The sequence below is a fragment of the Macaca thibetana genome, chromosome 16, assembly GCF_024542745.1.
Source record: "Macaca thibetana thibetana isolate TM-01 chromosome 16, ASM2454274v1, whole genome shotgun sequence".
Taxonomy (NCBI): domain Eukaryota; kingdom Metazoa; phylum Chordata; class Mammalia; order Primates; family Cercopithecidae; genus Macaca; species Macaca thibetana.
In genome coordinates this window covers 24,845,734-24,863,064 of record NC_065593.1, presented here as the reverse complement: position 1 = coordinate 24,863,064, position 17,331 = coordinate 24,845,734, and the positions used below count along the sequence as shown (strand labels likewise).

At 40.1% G+C, this 17,331-nt stretch overlaps 2 protein-coding genes across 7 annotated transcripts in view; both read right to left on the bottom strand.

Annotated features, from left to right (window-relative positions):
- Positions 1–17,331, bottom strand: part of NSRP1 (nuclear speckle splicing regulatory protein 1) — a 554,990-nt gene that overhangs the window by 63,596 nt on the left and 474,063 nt on the right. The window contains exons 2-3 of one of the 2 annotated variants that reach the window (XM_050763322.1): positions 3,490–3,520; positions 2,198–2,291 (exon numbers count right to left, since the gene is read on the bottom strand). In XM_050763322.1, coding sequence (XP_050619279.1) covers positions 2,198–2,291; positions 3,490–3,509 — 114 coding nt within the window. In that variant the 5' untranslated portion in view covers positions 3,510–3,520. Of the gene's footprint in view, positions 1–2,197; positions 2,292–3,489; positions 3,527–17,331 lie in introns of those variants that run through there. The other variant, XM_050763323.1, reaches the window with a different exon arrangement.
- The window catches only part of EFCAB5 (EF-hand calcium binding domain 5), a 186,374-nt gene continuing 180,625 nt past the window's right edge, over positions 11,583–17,331 (bottom strand). For all 5 annotated transcript variants that reach the window (XM_050763292.1, XM_050763290.1, XM_050763289.1 and 2 more), the window contains one exon: positions 11,583–12,201. In XM_050763292.1, coding sequence (XP_050619249.1) covers positions 12,011–12,201 — 191 coding nt within the window. In that variant the 3' untranslated portion in view covers positions 11,583–12,010. The remainder of the gene's footprint in view (positions 12,202–17,331) is intronic.

The following is a 17,331-nucleotide window of genomic DNA, read 5'->3' as shown; positions in this document are numbered from 1 at the left end:
GGAGAGGTAGACTGACTGCAGCAGGGTATGGAAGGCCTTTTGGGAGAGAGCGAAACGTTTTAAATCTTGATTGGGGCATATACATTTGTCAAAAATCATCAAGCACTTAAAATCTGAGAATTTTATATGTAAATGATACCTCAATTTTTAGCAAGTGTGAGCCACAGAGCCAATGTCTTCAAAAGTAGCAAAGAAATATCAAATATGTTCAATTATCTACCCATGCTATTATATAATAAAAACTGAAAAACGGCCAGGCGCAGTGGGTCATGCCTGTAATCCCAGCACTTTGGGAGGCCAAGGTGGGTGGATCACCTGAGGTCAGGAGTTTGAGACCAGCCTAATCAACATGGTGAATTCCCACCTCTACTAAAAATACAAGCATTAGCCAGGTGGGATGGTGCATTCCTGTAATCCCTGCTACTCAGCAGGCTGAGGCAGAAGAATCGCTTGAACCTAGGGGGCAGAGGTTGCGGTGAGCTGAAATTGCACCACTGCACTCCAGCCTAGGCAACAGAGGGAGACTCCATCTGAAAAAAAAAAAAAGAGGCTGGGCACAGTGGCTCACGTCTGTAATCCCAGCACTTTGGGAGGCCAAGGTGAGTGGATCACCTGAGGTCGGGTTCAAGACCAGCCTGGCCAACATGGTGAAACCCCATCTCTCCTAAAAATATAAAAATTAGCTGGGCGTGGTGGTGGGGCACCTGTAATCCCAGCTACTCAGGAGGCTGAGGCAGGAAAATCTACTAAATATACAAAAAATATTAAAAATACAAAAAATACTAAAAATACAACAACAAAAGAAAATTAGCCGGGCATGGTGGCAGGCACCTGTAACCCCAGCTACTCGGGAGGCTGAAGCAGGAGAATCACTCGAACCTAGGAGGCAGAGGTTGCAGTGAGCCAAGATTGCACCATCGCCCTTCAGCCTAGGTAACAAGAGCGAAACTCTGTCTCAAAAAAAAAAGAAAAAAAATATTAAAACATGACAGGAGTATTAGAAAAGCACACATTTACTGGGCGTGGTGGCTCACACCTGTAATCCCAGCACTTTGGGAGGCTGAGGTAGGTGGATCACCTGAGGTCAGGAGTTCGAGACTAGCCCGGCCAATATGGTGAAACCCTGTCTCTACAAAAAATATTAAAAATATACAAAACTTAGGTGGGCATGATGGCAGGTGCCTGTAATCCCAACTACTCAAGAAGCTTAGGCAAGAGAATAGCTTGAACCCAGGAAGCGGAGGTTGCAGTGAGCCGAGATCACGGCATTGCACTTCAGCCTTGGCAACTGTGCAAGACTCAAAAAAAAAAAAAAAAAAAAAGAAAAGAAAAGCACACATTTGTGGTTGTTTCTGATATATAACTGTGAGTTTCACAGAAAAAGTTTTGGCTGCTAAAATAGAAAATTTTTTTTTTTTGTTTTTGAGACGGAGTCTCGCTCTGTCGCCCAGGCTGGAGTGCAGTGGCCGGATCTCGGCTCACTGCAAGCTCCGCCTCCCGGGTTTATGCCATTCCCCTGCCTCAGCCTCCTGAGTAGCTGGGACTACAGGTGCCTGCCACCTCGCCTGGCTAGGTTTTTATATTTTTTTTAGTAGAGGCGGGGTTTCACTGTGTTAGCCAGGATGGTCTCGATCTCCTGACCTCGTGATCCACCCATCTCGGCCTCCCAAAGTAATAGAAAATTTTTATATTAGATGTTATTGTAGTACTATCAAGGGTAATTATTTACTACCATGATTATAACTGAGCAATTACATTTGGCAGACACTGAATTTAAAAAAAGTAGTGTTGTTAAGAACTGTTATATAGTGATCTTAGCTCATGGTTAACAAATTAAAAACTGCTTTTGCTAATAAAAATTTGTAGGAAATTGGTGATATCTTAATAACTCATACCTAGGGATCTTTTTTTTTTTCATACCTAGGGATCTTTACACCAACAATTTTGTTATGACAATTTCAGTAGTCTGAAAAGACTGTGTATTTGTTTAAAGGTAAAGTTCACAGCTTTTAGAGGGAAAAAAATATTTTAAAAAATCGGTGGAGCTGCTTTCTTTACACATTCCTTTTTGACAGTTCTGTAAATTATACTTCACTGTACTGACAAATAACAAAGGCAAAGGTATCAGAGTCGCAAGTTCAATTTTTAAAAAATTTACATTTCCAACAATGTACGAGTAAAACATAGGTTTCCTTACCTCATCATCATCATCAGAATCATCCCCAAACACTGATGGTTTTTGCAAAACAGGGTGCAACTGCTGTGTTTTCTTTGGCAAAATAAGCCCATACCTGCATATATTTTTTTTGAAATAGAAATTAAACCATTATGTTTAAATGTTAACAAATACATCTATCTCTTCCACATGAAGCTACCAAATCAAAACATGTCATAAGCTTTATGAACACATAACAGACTGTTTCTGCTTCTCAGTGATGTCAAAATTCTAACATGCCGTAAGATTCTATAATTATTACTTTAAGTGATCATTTGTGGACACGGGCCAAACTCGAATATCATTTTTATCAAAGAAGAGAAGTAAATGAAAAGTTCAGAAATGTTTTAAGATGGCGAAGTGATGGTAACATTTTTTTAAAAAAATGTGTAGTGGAAAGTTTAGTTCATGTCCACCAAAGATTTTAAAATGCTTTCAATTATCCTTGTGGTCTAACAAGTCAAGAAAATGGCCAGATTTTTTTTTTTTCCTACTGTGTACTTATACAGTTTCTAAGAACTGACTGGATAGTGTAACTCACTAAAATTTTTAAAAGATTAACTGAGAAACCCAAGTAGCCATGGGGCAAGTTCGCATTACACTTTATTAAGATCACGTGCTTTGCTAAGCGAACCATCCCATCAGATCCACCTCCTTCAGTTTCTCACGTTTTGGCCTTTAAGATGCGGAGATCACGGGAGGCCGCATCAAAACTAAGGATTACACATCAAACGTAAACCTTTCAAGTACGTACAGTATTTGTCTCTTTTGCGGCAACGTATATCCCAATTTCCTATATGCCTACCCTTTTTCTGTGGCTTCTCAGAACAATATTCCTAAAACGAGAAGGAAGGGCGGGAATCAGGACTTGAGCTTCTGCCAAGGAGAACAAGGCCCTCTAAGGAAGCCAGGAATTGTCTCTCTTCACACTGCCCCTGAGAGCATCCAAGCGGGGAGAAACTCAAGCGCGGGGTAGGAAGCAAGACTGAGGGGCCTCAGACCGAGCTTTTGGAAAATAGAAAAGTCTCGCTCTCTGCCCCTCAGCCTAACTTCCTTTATTTCCTCACAAGTTTCTCCCTCAAACTTCGAGCTTCCATCCTGGAAAATGTACGGGGGAGGGGAATCTACGTTCCTCAGGACTTCTCGTTTTTTCCCGTCTGTACCCCTGAAGACACAGTCCCTTCACTTCCAGCGCATTTAAAACTCCTCGGCCAAAGACACAGTCGCCGTAGTTTCTCATCCCCCAGCCTGACCCTAACTCCCGCATCACTCACTGCCTGCCCGGAATCGCCATCTTGCTCCCGTGTCCGCTGAACGTGGCCGACGCCACCGTGACGCTGACGCCGATGACGTCACTTAAACTCTCGCGCGGCTTTGGGTGGCCCGGATTCTGCTTGTCTGTTGAGTGGCTGGTTTGAGTCACTTCCACCGTACTGGGAATCGGATCCCGTGGCCTCTGTTTTGTTTCGGAGCCCACCGGCTGCCTCAAAATCTGTAGGAGAAAAGAATGACAACGTTCTAGGCCAGTTGTTCCAGAGTGTGGTTCTGCGACCAGCGGCATCACCACAACGGGAGATATTGTTAAAATGACAAATTCTCGGGCACCACCCCAAACCCGCCGAATCAGAAGTTTTGGAGTGGAGAGAGTTATCTGAATTTTAACCCGCGGGTAATTCTGATACTCAAGTTTGAAAACCACGGCCATGGCTATCGATATTCCCCCTACCCACTTCCAAGTATTCAGTTTAACTGGTTCAGGATAATTAGGCGAAAAATGAAAATCCATGTATTAATAATACCTTACAAGGGACCAAAATTATTTTTTATTTTTATTTGTTTATTTTTTTGAGACGGAGTTTCGCTCTTGTTGCCCAGGCTAGAATGCAAAGGCGCGAACTCGGTTACCGCAACCTCCACCTCCTGGGTTCAAGCGATTCTCCTGCCTCAGCCTCCCGAGTAGCTGAGATTACAGGTATGTGCCACCAGGCCCGGCTAGTTTTGTATTTTTACTACAGACGGGGTTTCTCCATGTTGGTCAGGCTGGTCTCGAACTCCCGACCTCAGGTGATCCGCCCGACTCGCCCTCCCAAATTGCTGGGATTACAGGCATGAGCCACCGTGCCCCGCCCATATATGATACCTTTTTGAAAACTCTACCCACATCTGTGCACTCATTCACTCTTGGTTCATTCCAGACTAGTCTCAGAGCAGCCAAAGAGATCAATTACTGAGAGAAGGATGTTGAAGTCTCCAACTATAATTGTGAATTTGCTTCTCCTTTCAATTCTATCAGTTTGTGTCATGTATTTTGAACTTAGGTATGTAAACATTTAGGATTGTTATGTTCTCTTGCATTAACCTCTATAGCATTAAGAAGTGGCCCTCTTTCTTCCTTTATTCTTTGCTTGGTCTGCTCTAAATATAACTGGCTTTCTTTTGATTAATGCTAGCATAGTGTATGTTTTTCAACCTATTTTAATCTGTGTATTTATATTCAAATTGGATCACACGTTGACAGAATATAGTTGGGTCTTTTTTATCCAGTCTGACAGTCTCTTCCGTTTAATTTGGATGTTTAAAACGTTTTCATTAAAGTGACTATGATTGCAGACTGGGTGGGGTGGCTCAGGCCTGTAGTCCCAGCACTTTGGGAGGTTGAGGCCAGCATGCACAACGTAGCCAGACCCCATCTCAAAAAAAAGAAAAAAAAAAGTATGATTGCTGTTTTCTACTTTTCCCAACTGTGATTCAGCTTATGATTTTCATGCTTCAGCCTCCTTTGTTGGTTTATTGACCATACTTCTTTGCTTGTTATTTTTTAAAGCTGTTGCTTTAGGGTTTCTAATATATGTCTTAAACTTATCACAGTCTACCTTAAAGTAAGAATCTACCGCTTTCTGTATAGTATAAGAAGCTTACAAAAGTATACTTCCATTTTATCTCCTAGTTTGTGCTATTGTCACTATGTCGTAAATGCACGATAAATTATTTTTGCTATAAAAAGTAAATTCGTTTTTAAAAAGATTTTTTTGAATAGGAAAAATATGTTTACCCACGTATTTATCATTTCTCATGTTTCCATGTCTTTGTGTAGATTCAGATTTCTGTCTAGTATAATATTTTTAAAAATCTTTTTTAAAATTTTTATTGAGCAGTAATTCACATATCGTACAATTCATTCATTTAAAGTGTACAATTCAGTGGTGTTTAGTATAGTAAAGTTGTATTTTTAGTATAGTCATAGTTCTACTACCCTCACCACAATCAATTTTAGATTTTTTTTTTTTTTGAGACAGAGCCTTGCTCTGTTGCCCAGGCTGGAGTGCTGTGGTGCATCTTGGCTCACTGCAAGCTCCTGGGTTCAAGCCTCCTGGGTTCAAGCGATTCTCCTGCCTCAGCCTCCCAAATAGCTGGGATTACAGGCATGTGCCACCACACCCGGCTAATTTTTGTATTTTTAGTAGAGACAGGATTTCTCCATGTTGGCCAGGGTGGTCTCAAACCCCTGACCTCAGGTGATCCACCTGCCTCGGCCTCCCAAAGTGCTGGGATCACAGGTGTGAGCCACTGCACCTGGCCACTTTTAGATTATTTTTAATACCCAGCAAAGAAACCATGTACCTATTAGTCGCTCCTATTTTCCTCCAAATCCTCCAGTCCTGGGTAACCATTTTATGTCTATAGACTTGAAGTTCTATCAGTTTTAACTTCATGTATTTTGAAGCTCTGTCATTAGGTTTACGATTGTAATGTCTTCTTAATTGACTTTTCATTATCAAATAACCTTTATCATTATAATATTCTTTGCTCTGAAATCTACTTGTGTGATATTATAGCCACTCCGGTTTTCTTTTGACATTAACTCTAGGGAAAGCAAAAGGATGTACAGGAATGGAAAATAATTGTAATTTACAACATGGCTAAGCTCTAAATAGCATACATAATCATGATAATATAAACACTGAATATTGATCTATTCTGATTAAATTACTATGTAATAATATTGAGAAGAATGGATGGGAAGTGTGTGTGTATGTATGCTGAGGAAGGAGCTAAATCTTTGTATTGTATACTGGGAGATTAATAGATATTGCCTAAATCGGAAAAACAAAAATAGCCACACAAGCATGTAATTTAACAATATAGAGGTAAATGTCAAAACCACAGCTAAAATAGAGGTTGGCAAACTTTTACTGCAGTCGGATAGCAAATAATTTAGTCCATGTGACCCATGTGGTTTTTGTGGCAACTACTCAACTCTGCCCTGATAATGTGAAAGCAGCCGTAGACATGGGCATACCTATTCCAATAAAACTTTACCATACCAGGCAGCTGGCCAGATTTGGCCAATGGGCTGTTTACCAACTCCTGAGCAAAAAGAATTGAAAGTAGTTGATTCAGAAGCAAGGAAAATAGAGGTAAGGTGGGGCTGGGAAATGCCATGGTCTCAGCAGACCTTGTGTAACAGAATGACTTTTTAGGAGTATGTGTTACTTTGCTTAAAATAAAGAGTAAAAAATAAAGCCCCCTGCCAGGGCTGCCTGCCTCTTGCTTGAAGAGACTGAATGGGGAATTAGTTACCCATAATTACCCAGGGGGGAAGTCAATATCCTAGATAATTTGAGTTTTTCAATTGGTATATTCTGTATTCTTCCATTGCCTTTGGGACATTTTAATGAAGCGGTCATGGGATTTTCCCTAGGCTAGAAGGGACAGTTTCTCAGATGCAGTGTTGTAGAGTCTGCAGCAGTGGTGGTAACTGCAGCGGTGAATAAGGGCACAGAGAAGCCTCCTAACATTTTGGAACCCAACTTTTGAAACTTTAACCAGAAATGCTGTAAGGACAAGCTGGGTAAACCAGTAAAAGATAGATCATCACTACCATCCTCATGGTTATTATACAACAGAAATTTCCAATCATCTTCAACTTCCAGAACAGAACAGTTGACTAAATTGGATCCATTACCGAAACCCTTGGATCTTCCATTTAATCTTTTGACACTAGTGTTACTAATGTTAACTTCACTACTTTCAGTTTCTTCTCTTTGCACCCAATCTTTTCCCCAACCAACTACTCACACCTTTTTTCTACCTATAGTTTCTGCTAACTTGTAGCATATTGAAGGCACTATGCACCAACTTCCTTCAAGGCCTCTCATGACACCTTTGGCCTCTCTAAACACTTAATTTCCTTTTATCATTTTTTAGTTTTTATTTATTTATTTACTTACTTATTTTTGGAGACGGAGTATCACTCTGTTGCCCAGACTGGAGTGCAGTGGCGCGATCTTGGCTCACTGCAACCTCCACCTCCCAGGTTCAAGCAATTCTTCTGCTCATCTCCCGAGTAGCTGAGATTACAGGTGCGCACCACCACGCCCAGCGAATTTTTGTATTTTTAATAGAGACGGGGTTTCACCATATTGGCCAGGCTGGTCTCGAACTCCTGACCTAGTGATCTGCCCGCCTCGACCTCCCAAACTGCTGGGATTACAGGCGTGAGCCACTGTGCGCGGCCTTAATTTCCTTTTAGACACTGCTCCCATTGCTGTTTCCCAGTTTGGCTTGTCCATGGTTTGGGTGCTTTTTATATTAGGCCATTTCACAAATTGGTCTCACTTTGGTAAGGGGTCACCCCTAATTCAAACAACTGTAACTAGAGAGTCAATCACGTAATGGCCACCTAGAGTTGCCTCATCACTTGAAGTGCTTGGGCAGGACAGTCTAAGCTCAGACAGTAGATGGAGGACAGGTTAAATACGGTTAATGACTAGGAGATGGTACACCTACTGAGGGTAATAACCAAGCTTAAGGGCAGAGAAATTAGGCAATATTTATTTATTTATAAATTTAACAAATTTGACCAAGAAAAAGATTATGGAACTGGACAGCATTCTAGACCAAAGATGGTTCACAATGGCCCTACTTTCAAAGTGGTGAGCTATATTTATAACCAGAAAACAGGTGAAATAGGCAATATTTAATTCACTGATCTTATCAGTTGAGTTTTTTAATTAAAATTTTTATTTTTGCTTTAAATTTTTTTTTTAACTTTTAGGTTGTGGGGTACATGTGCAAGTTGGTTATATAGGTAAACTTGTGTCATAGGGGTTCACTGTACATATTATTTCGTCACCCAGGTACCAAGTCTAGTATCCAATAGTTACTTTTTCTGATCCTGAGAGAGGTCTTCGTAACAAGATTCTGTGAAAGGAGAGTAAGAACATGGCGTTGATGATGTGAAGTGAGGTTTTGTGGGAGTGGCGTTGCAGAAAACCTCCTATATGAGAGGAATGCACAATTCTTTTTTTTTTTTTTGAGACTGAGTTTCGCTCTTGTTGCCCAGGCTGGAGTGCAGTGGCACAATCTCGGCTCACCGCAACCTCCGCCTCCCAGGTTCAAGTGATTCTCCTGCATCAGCCTCCCGAGTAGCTGGGATTACAGGCATGTGCCACCACGCCCAGCTAATTTTGTATTTTTAGTAGAGATGGGTTTTCTCCATGTTGGTCAGGCTGGTCTCGAACTCCTGACCTCAGTTGATCTGCCCGCCTCAGCCTCCCAAAGTGCTGGGATTACAAGCATGAGCCACCACGCCCAGCTAATTTTGTATTTTTAGTAGAGATGGGTTTTATCCATGTTGGTCAGGCTGGTCTCGAACTCCTGACCTCAGTTGATCTGCCCGCCTCAGCCTCCCAAAGTGCTGGAATTACAAGCATGAGCCACTGCGCCCGGCCTGCACAATTCTTAAATTACCTTCAAATGGTCTTCTGAGTTGGAGGATTGATAATGTCCAGAAGTTCAGGGCATCTGGTCGCTTAAGCCTATTTAGATTAAGAGGGAATTGGCTGGGTGCACTGGCTCATGCCTGTAATCTCAGCACTTTGGGAGTCTGAGGGGACCAATCACTTGAGGCCAGGAGTTCAAGACCAGCCTGGCTAACATGGTGAAGCTTGTCTCTACTAAAAATACAAAAATTAGCCAGGTGTGGTGGTGCATGCCTGTAATCCCAACTACCTGTGAGGCTGAGGCACAAGAATCACTTGAACCCGGGAAGTAGAGGTTGCAGTGAGCCAACATTGCACCACTGCAGTCCAGCCTGGGCGACAGAGTGAGACTCTATCTCAAAAAAAAAAAAAATGAGGGAAGAGGAGGCCAATTACAAAAGACCACATATTGTATGCAAAATGTCCAGATAGGCAAATCCGTAGAGAAAAAAAATTAGCGGTTGCCTAGGGCTGGGGGTAGGAGAAAGTGGGGAGTGACTGCTAATGGGTATGTGGTGTCTTATTGGGATGATCAAAATGTTTGGCAGGCTCGTGGCTCACGCCTGTAATCCCAGCACTTTGGTAGGCCAAGGTGGGCAGATCACGAGGTCAGGAGTTTGAGACCAGCCTGGCAAACTAGCAAAAACCAGTCTCTACTAAAAATACAAGAAAAAAAAAAAAAGCCAGGCGTGGTGGCCGACACCTGTAATCCCAGCTACTCGGGAGGCTGAGGCAGGAGAATCGCTTGAACCCAGGAGGCTTGAACCCAGGAGGTTGCAGTGAGCCGAGATGCACCACAGCACTCCAGCCTGGGCAACAGAGCAAGTCTCCGTCTCGGGGAAAAAAAAAAAAAAAAAAAAAAATCTAAAATTGATTGTGGTGAGGGTAGTACAACTCTGTAAATATATAACAAAAATTAATTCTGCACTTTAATGGGTAACTTTTATGGTATGTGGATATGTTAGTAAAGCTGTTTAAAAAGGCAGTTGGAGCTTTTTTGAGATTCCAAAGTCATTATCTTTACACTTCATGATGTTCCTGAATCATGACAAGCCAAAAGTATAAAAGAAAGTGAAGCTGGGCACAGTGGCTCATGCCTATAATCTCAACATTTTGGGAAGCCGAGGCAGGAGGATCACTTGAGTCCAGCAGTTTAAGGCTGCAGTGAGTTATGATCAAGCCATTGCACTCCAGCCTGGGGGACAGAGCGAGACCCCGTCACTTAAAAAAATAAAAAAGCAAAGGAAAGAAAGTGGTCTGGATGGTCTACACTGTGCAGTGTCATTGTTACCTATGAACTGTGAGGAAAGAGCCAATAACAAATTCAGTTAATCGAGTCCAAGCTTCTGAAGCATATGTAAATATAATAAATCTATTAACAGTGAAATAAATGGATTTATATATAAATCTGTATCTAACCTTTGTCAGGTATAAATAACATCTTCCTCACTCAAAATATAAGCTCCTAAGGTTGAAGGACAATATTTTACTTGAATGATTATTTAATAAATTTAACCAATCTGGCTTGTTGGCTGCAAATTTTAAAGTAGTTTTCAAAAGACTGACAGCATGGTCATTAGCCTAGTAAGAAAGCTGGAAAGTGTGAGTGAGATTTCTAGGGTGCTGGCAAGGGCAATAAACCAGAAATTAGGTGCTAGGTCCGCTCTGCCTCTTATACCCATTGTGAAGTGAGCAACTCATTTATAAAATAAAATGGAGATAATATCAGGACTACCCACTTTAGAGATATTTGGAAGAATCAGATAAGCTAGTATGTGAAAATACTTCAAGTTAAAGTGCCATGCAAATGTATGATATTTGTTATCAAGCTAGAAGTCATTTAGTTAATTTGATTTCCAGGATAATGGTTACAAACATAGCATTCTGCAAAATCTTTCCTTCCTTGCTCCCTAAAATGCCATTTGTATTCACAATGAACTCTGTAAACTTGTTCTGAAGCCATCAGGATATGTGGTTATCAGTTTAATATCTTCAAGAACATTGTTTCTTGAAATGTTGCTGTGAATGCCCTAAAAAGCCCTCTTCCAAATATGAAACAGGCATATAGGTTAAAACCGGCATGTGATCATCCTAGAGAGGAGGACTGGTAATAACACCGCCCTCTTATCAGAAAAGGTTAAAAAGGGACAGCCAATCTCAAATTATAAGATATTTGGACACATCACATTTTGTCAATCTAATAAAGAAAATAAAGTTTAATTTCCCAAAATGTTATTAAAACTGGACTCTGTCATCAGATATCTTATTGCAAAGATGAAATCTCACCACAGAGCAGTAAAGTTCGTCACAAAAACAAGCTTTAAACAAATATAAATTCTTTTTGCCCTTCTTAAACTGAAGAGGTTTTTATCATTTAAAAAGTGTCTTCTTTTTTCCATGAGTCATGGACATTTTCCCACAAGAATTTCTGTTCATTAAAATCACTTTTGAGTACCCCATAAATATGTACACCTACTATGTACCCACAAAAATTAAAAATTAATAAGTTAAAAATGACGAGTTGTTAAGGCAAGAGTAGGGGGGCAGAGAGAGGGAAGAGGTGATGCTGTAAGTCTTTGAAAAATTAGAAAACCAATTCTCAGTCCATTTCTTAAAAATCTTTATTATTTGGTATTCTTTTGGTTTATCTTTATTATTTGGTATTCTGTTTGGTATTCTTGTTTTCTAAATCCTCAGTTGTTACTTTGCACCTTATAAGAATGAAAAATAACTACTCAATCAACCATAACAGTTCCACAGCAGATACAAAGCTCAAACTGAAAGGAAGCTTTCAAATATATTCTATAACATACTTGAATACACTTGGCTATGGCTACCTTCGCTGGATATTTTTTGGCTAAATTTCTTCTTAGGTACCACTTTTGGGTTTAGAAAGTGCTGAGATAAATGTTAGGAGCAGAAGATGTTTATCGGTACCCCTTTCCAATGGAAAATATTTTATAGTTAACAAACAAAACTGAACATGAACAAAGGATCCTAAATACAGTACCAATTCCATTATCATTCATTATCACTTATCTTGCAAACCTTCCCCTGGCATTTTTGCATACATATAATTGTCAGTCTTGGAGGGCAACGGGGGTGTAATAGAACTATTTAGTTTTTTGGTTAGCTTCGTGAGAGCTGAACAGATGTGTATCCAGTGGTATAGATGTTCAATGACAACATTACCAAATTTCCATACTTCGGTTCGGGAATGACCTGCATCAGGAAGAAAAAAGTAAGAGTGGATAGTTTTACACTTCACTATTAAGATGATAAGTTCCAGTATTATGATTAAAGTTCATTAGATATGTTTTGAGTCAAAACCAAGCAGAATCTTGTATTTACAGGATTATGGATAAATTTTGGTGTAGTCATACAATGGAATACTTGACAGCAGTTAACAAAGAATTAGTTATTTGTATTCATGAATAAATCTCAAAATATTCAATAGAAAAAGTAAGTTATAGAATAATATGTACTTTTGGACACAATTAAACAGTTTTAAAACCTGCAAGATAGTATTATATTATTTATGGATTCATTAGCATATGGTAAAAATAGAACATCATGCATGAAACTAATACCAAATTCATGATAGTATTATCTCTAGGGAAAGACAAGAAGACAGTGGGATCGAGGAAGGATAGGAATCCTTAACTGTTCTTCTAATGTTTTCTTTAGAAAGTCTAACTGAAACACAGTGTTAAGGTTGGATATAGAATATAGCTTCATAATGACTATGCAGGTGTTATTCTCTATACTTGCATGTTTGAAATGTTTTCTAATTAAAAATTATTTAAAGCTATGTAGTAACTGCACACCATTATATGTTTTAAGTTTTTAAAATTGAAAACTGTTAAACTGTCATTCATAAAAGTTGCTTTTTCCCAGGAGTCAGTGACTAATATTCAAATAGAATGGTCCAATGGAAAGACTATATAGAGTTGAACAGATGTGGGTTCTGTCCAATGGAAAGACTATCTAGAGTTTAACAGATCTTGGCTCTACACCAATGAGTTTTGTCACTTAACTGCTCTGAGCCTCAGTTTCTTCTCCCATAAAACAAAATTGGAAGAATTGTTTTTTCTTTTGAGACAGGGTCTTGCCCTGTTGCCCAGGCTGAAGTGCAGTGGCATGATCATGGCTCACTGCAGCCTCGACCTCCCATGCTCAGGTGATCCTCCCACTTCAGCCTCCCAAGTAGCTGGGACCAGAGGCTGAGAAAATATTTGTGAAGATCTGTCCCAGAGTAGTTGCTCAAAAATATTAACTATTAGCTGGGTGCGGTGACTCACACCTGTAATCCCAGCACACTGGGAGGCAGAGGTGGGTGGATCACTTGAGGTCAGGAGTTCGAGATCAGCCTGGCCAACATGGTGAAACCCCATCTCTACTAAAAATACAAAAATTAGCCAGGCGTGGTGGTGGGCACCTGTGATCCCAGCTACTCGGGAAGCTGAGGCAGGAGAATCGCTTGAACCTGGGAAGTGGAGATTGCAGTGAACTGACATTGTGCCACTGCATACCAGCCTGGGTGGCAGAGTGAGACTCCATTTCAAATAATAATAATAATAATAATAACTACCCCCTTTCTTTCAGGTGCCTCTCACCCACAAGTCTGTTTTATTCATTTCTGTTATTCCTAGTGACTAACTCACTGCCTAACCCAATACATGTTTGCTGATTTGAGTAAACCATTTAGTTATAATTGAGTTCAAGCTTTATTATTTATTTATTTATAATTATAAATAAATAATTTATTCATTAATAATTATAAATAAATAATTTATTCATTATCTTTAATCATAGAGATGGAGTATTGTTATGTTGCCCAGGCTAGTCTTGAACTTCTGGCCTCAAGCAATCCTCCCACCTAGGCCTCCTAAAGTGCTGGGATTACAGGCATGAGCCCCTGCACCTGGCTTTTTTTTTTTAATTGAGCAAAAGCTTTTAAATATCAAGTCTTCCATCCAATAGCTTATTAACAGTAATGGCAATGATCTATTAGAATTGCTAAGCAGAACATATTTTATTTTCTTGTCTTTTATCAACACAAAGGAACAAGATTCTCTGAATTAGGTTTAGCTGCCCTATGGTTTGGAAGGAACTATACAACGAAAGGTATACTACGGGATAGGAAAGGCACATAAAATGTGGAAAACATTCACAAGTCTCAATTTTTATTTGAAGCTGACTTTAAAACGTGGATCCAATTAATTTTCTAAAATGCTCTGTTTTAACACACACATACGCTCACACACACACCACCCTGGCATTGTCTTTTCTCATTCAGTTGTAAGTCTTCAATAAATGTTAAACTGAAACATTAAATTAAGGAATAATGAATTAGGGTTTTCAAATACTAAACGTCTTTCCAGATTATAGCTCAGTAACATTAGAGAGAATTAGGAATAAAAACAAAAACAGGTGCTGCTCATGAGATCACACTCAAAATACCTGATTCATTTTATGGGCAACACTAGACCAATCGACATACGTACTTAAAATATTGAAGGTGCATTTGTTTTACAATTCTTTTTTCTTTTCTTTCTTTTTTTTTTTTTTTTTTCTGAGATGGAGTCTCACTCTGTTGCCCAGGCTGGAGTGCAGTGGCACCTTGTGGGCTCACTGCAACCTCTATCTCCTGAGTTCAAGCAATTTTCCTGCTTCAGCCTTCCAAGTAGCTGGGATTACAGGCGCCTACCACCACGCCTGGCTAAGTTTTGTATTTTTAGTAGAGACGGAGTTTCATCATGTTGGCCAGGCTGGTCTCGAACTCCTGACCTCAGATTATCTGCCCGCCTCAGCCTCCCAAAGTGCTGGGATTACAGGCATGAGCAACTGCGCCCGGCCAATTCATCTCTCTTTCTATGAATTAGTTTCCTGGAAACCCTACAAGGTAAATGATACAGGTTTCTAAAGATAGTCTTAATGTCTCAATGATACGAAGCTAAATAAAATAAAATTCAACCTAGGACACTCCTAAAAGTCCTAATTTTCGGAGACAGAACAGCTCTGCTGCTCCCCTCAGCTTTGCTTCCGCCCTTCCGTAATGCCCATGAAGAGCTCTGTTCCTTTGACCCCTGCCACAGTGTTCTTATCTGAACATCCACATGAGCAGACGCCCATCTGCAGCCATTATTAAGCTAGTCGCCATCTCCATGGTGATTCAACGACACGAGGATGGTGAGCGAGGTCGCTCTCTTTCACAAGACCCTGTTGCTTATTTCCTGTCTTATTGTTACCGAGACAGAAGCTCCGAAAGTGTCTGGACGGTGGTTCCTGTTTCCCTGTCCTTTCCAGAGCTTGATGCGTTAACGACCTGCTCTAATGATTCCTCTAATGAGCCTCCAGCGCTCTGCTGGGTTCCCTATTAACGGTTGAGTGCTACTGCCCTCTGGTGGTAGATGCATGCCAGATCTTTGCAGCTTGGCCCACGACAGACCCCACTCACACAGACTTAGTAATTTTTTCAAGCGGATAAACGCTTCTTTTACAACCATAGAAATAACGCTTTTTTTTTTTTTTTTTTTTTTTTGCTTTGCTTTGGAAAAGTGTATAGTAAATTATTTGAATACATCTAATGTATAGAGAATACTGGGTCGACCTTTGAGTCTATTTATGGACATTAGTTCAGAAACATGATATTTTTGTAGGTTCTAGTTTAATCAAACTTTTAATTACACGGTGAATTCATTATGCTGGAAACACTGGGCTATAGTAGGATATTTCTGAATTAAAACTCTATTTATGGATCTCTGCTTTTAACACTGGATTAATAAAATTAAATCTTTTGGGAATGATGGATAATTAGCATAGATGGGCAAAGCAAAAAGAAAGAAGTACTTAAGCTTCAAGTACAAAAGCTAAAATGTAACTGCTCCTTTCAACTAACAATCCAAGATCAGCTGCATTTTTTGCTGTTCCTCTTCATTAGTTCTCTTAGTTTTCGTTCTCATTTCTATTGCTTCACATACCCCAAGTCACTCCTTAATATTACAGCCACACACAATGAACTGAAGGTCCCTGCAGCAATAGAAGGGTATATGTATGCAAATTTCCTTTCTTTTCTTTTTTAGACGGAGTTTTGCTCTTGTCATCCAGCCTGGAGTGCAATGGTGCGATCTTGGCTCACTGCAACCTCTGCCTCCCGGGTTCAAGCCATTCTCCTGCCTCAGCCTCCCAAGTAGTTGGGATTACAGGCTTGCACCACCAGACCTGGCTAATTTTTTTGTATTATTAGCAGAGATGGTGTTTCACCACGTTGGCCAGGCTGGTCTTGAACTTCTGACTTCAAGTGATCCACCTGCCTTGGCCTCCCAAAGTGCTGAGATTGCAGGCGTGAGCCACCGTGCCCGGTCAGGTATGCAAATTTCAATCAGTTTTTTTGTAGGCAGGAGAACTTACATCTGCCATGGCAATCAGGCACTTAATATGTCATTGTTAATTTAATGTGGTCCCAAAGGCACTGTAGGGTACTGCCTCCCAGATTTATCAGGAAAAATATCAGTGTTACATGGGGAGTTAAAAACACATTTTTCTCGAGTAATCAAAGTTTGGGGGGAAGTTTGTTCCAGGATGAATGCTGGAATCAGTTTCATTCCCATTGCAAGCATATTTCTGTACAATGTCACAAGCATAATTTCTATACAATATCACATAATTTCTGTACAATATCACATGTAGTGGCTTTTTTAATGATGTAGCTATAAATCAAGTCATGTGTAAATTGAAATCAATGCAAATTATATTTACAAAATTCATAGTTTAATGTAGTGGCCTCCAAGCTCTTTTGATCATGTACCTCTATCAGTAACAAACATTGAGCATGTTACCCCATATATATATATATATATATATATATATATATATATATATATATATATATTTATAAATTATTTATTTTAAAACATTTTAAACAAAAAAGTAGAAATTAACAATGAGTTAAAAACATTATAAAGAAAAGTCCTTTGGTGGGGTGCAGTGGCTCACGCCTGTAATCCCAACACTTGGGAGGCCAAGGCAGGTGGATTGCTTGAGTCCTGGAGTTCAAGACCAGCCTGGGCAACATGGTCTGTCTCTACAAAAAATACAAAAATTAGCCAGGCAAGGTGGTGTGGGCCTCTAGTGTCAGCTACTAGGGAGGCTCAGGTGGGAGGAGGGAGGATTACCTGAGCCTGAGAGGGAGAGGTTGCAGTAAGGCAAGATCGTGCCACTGCACTTCAGCCTGGGTGACAGAGTGAGACCCTGTCTCCAAAAAAAGAAAGAAAGAAAAAAAGAAAAGTCCTTAGTCCTTTGGTATTTTTCTTTCTGTCTGTCTTTCAGTGTCTCAACAGAATCATCTTT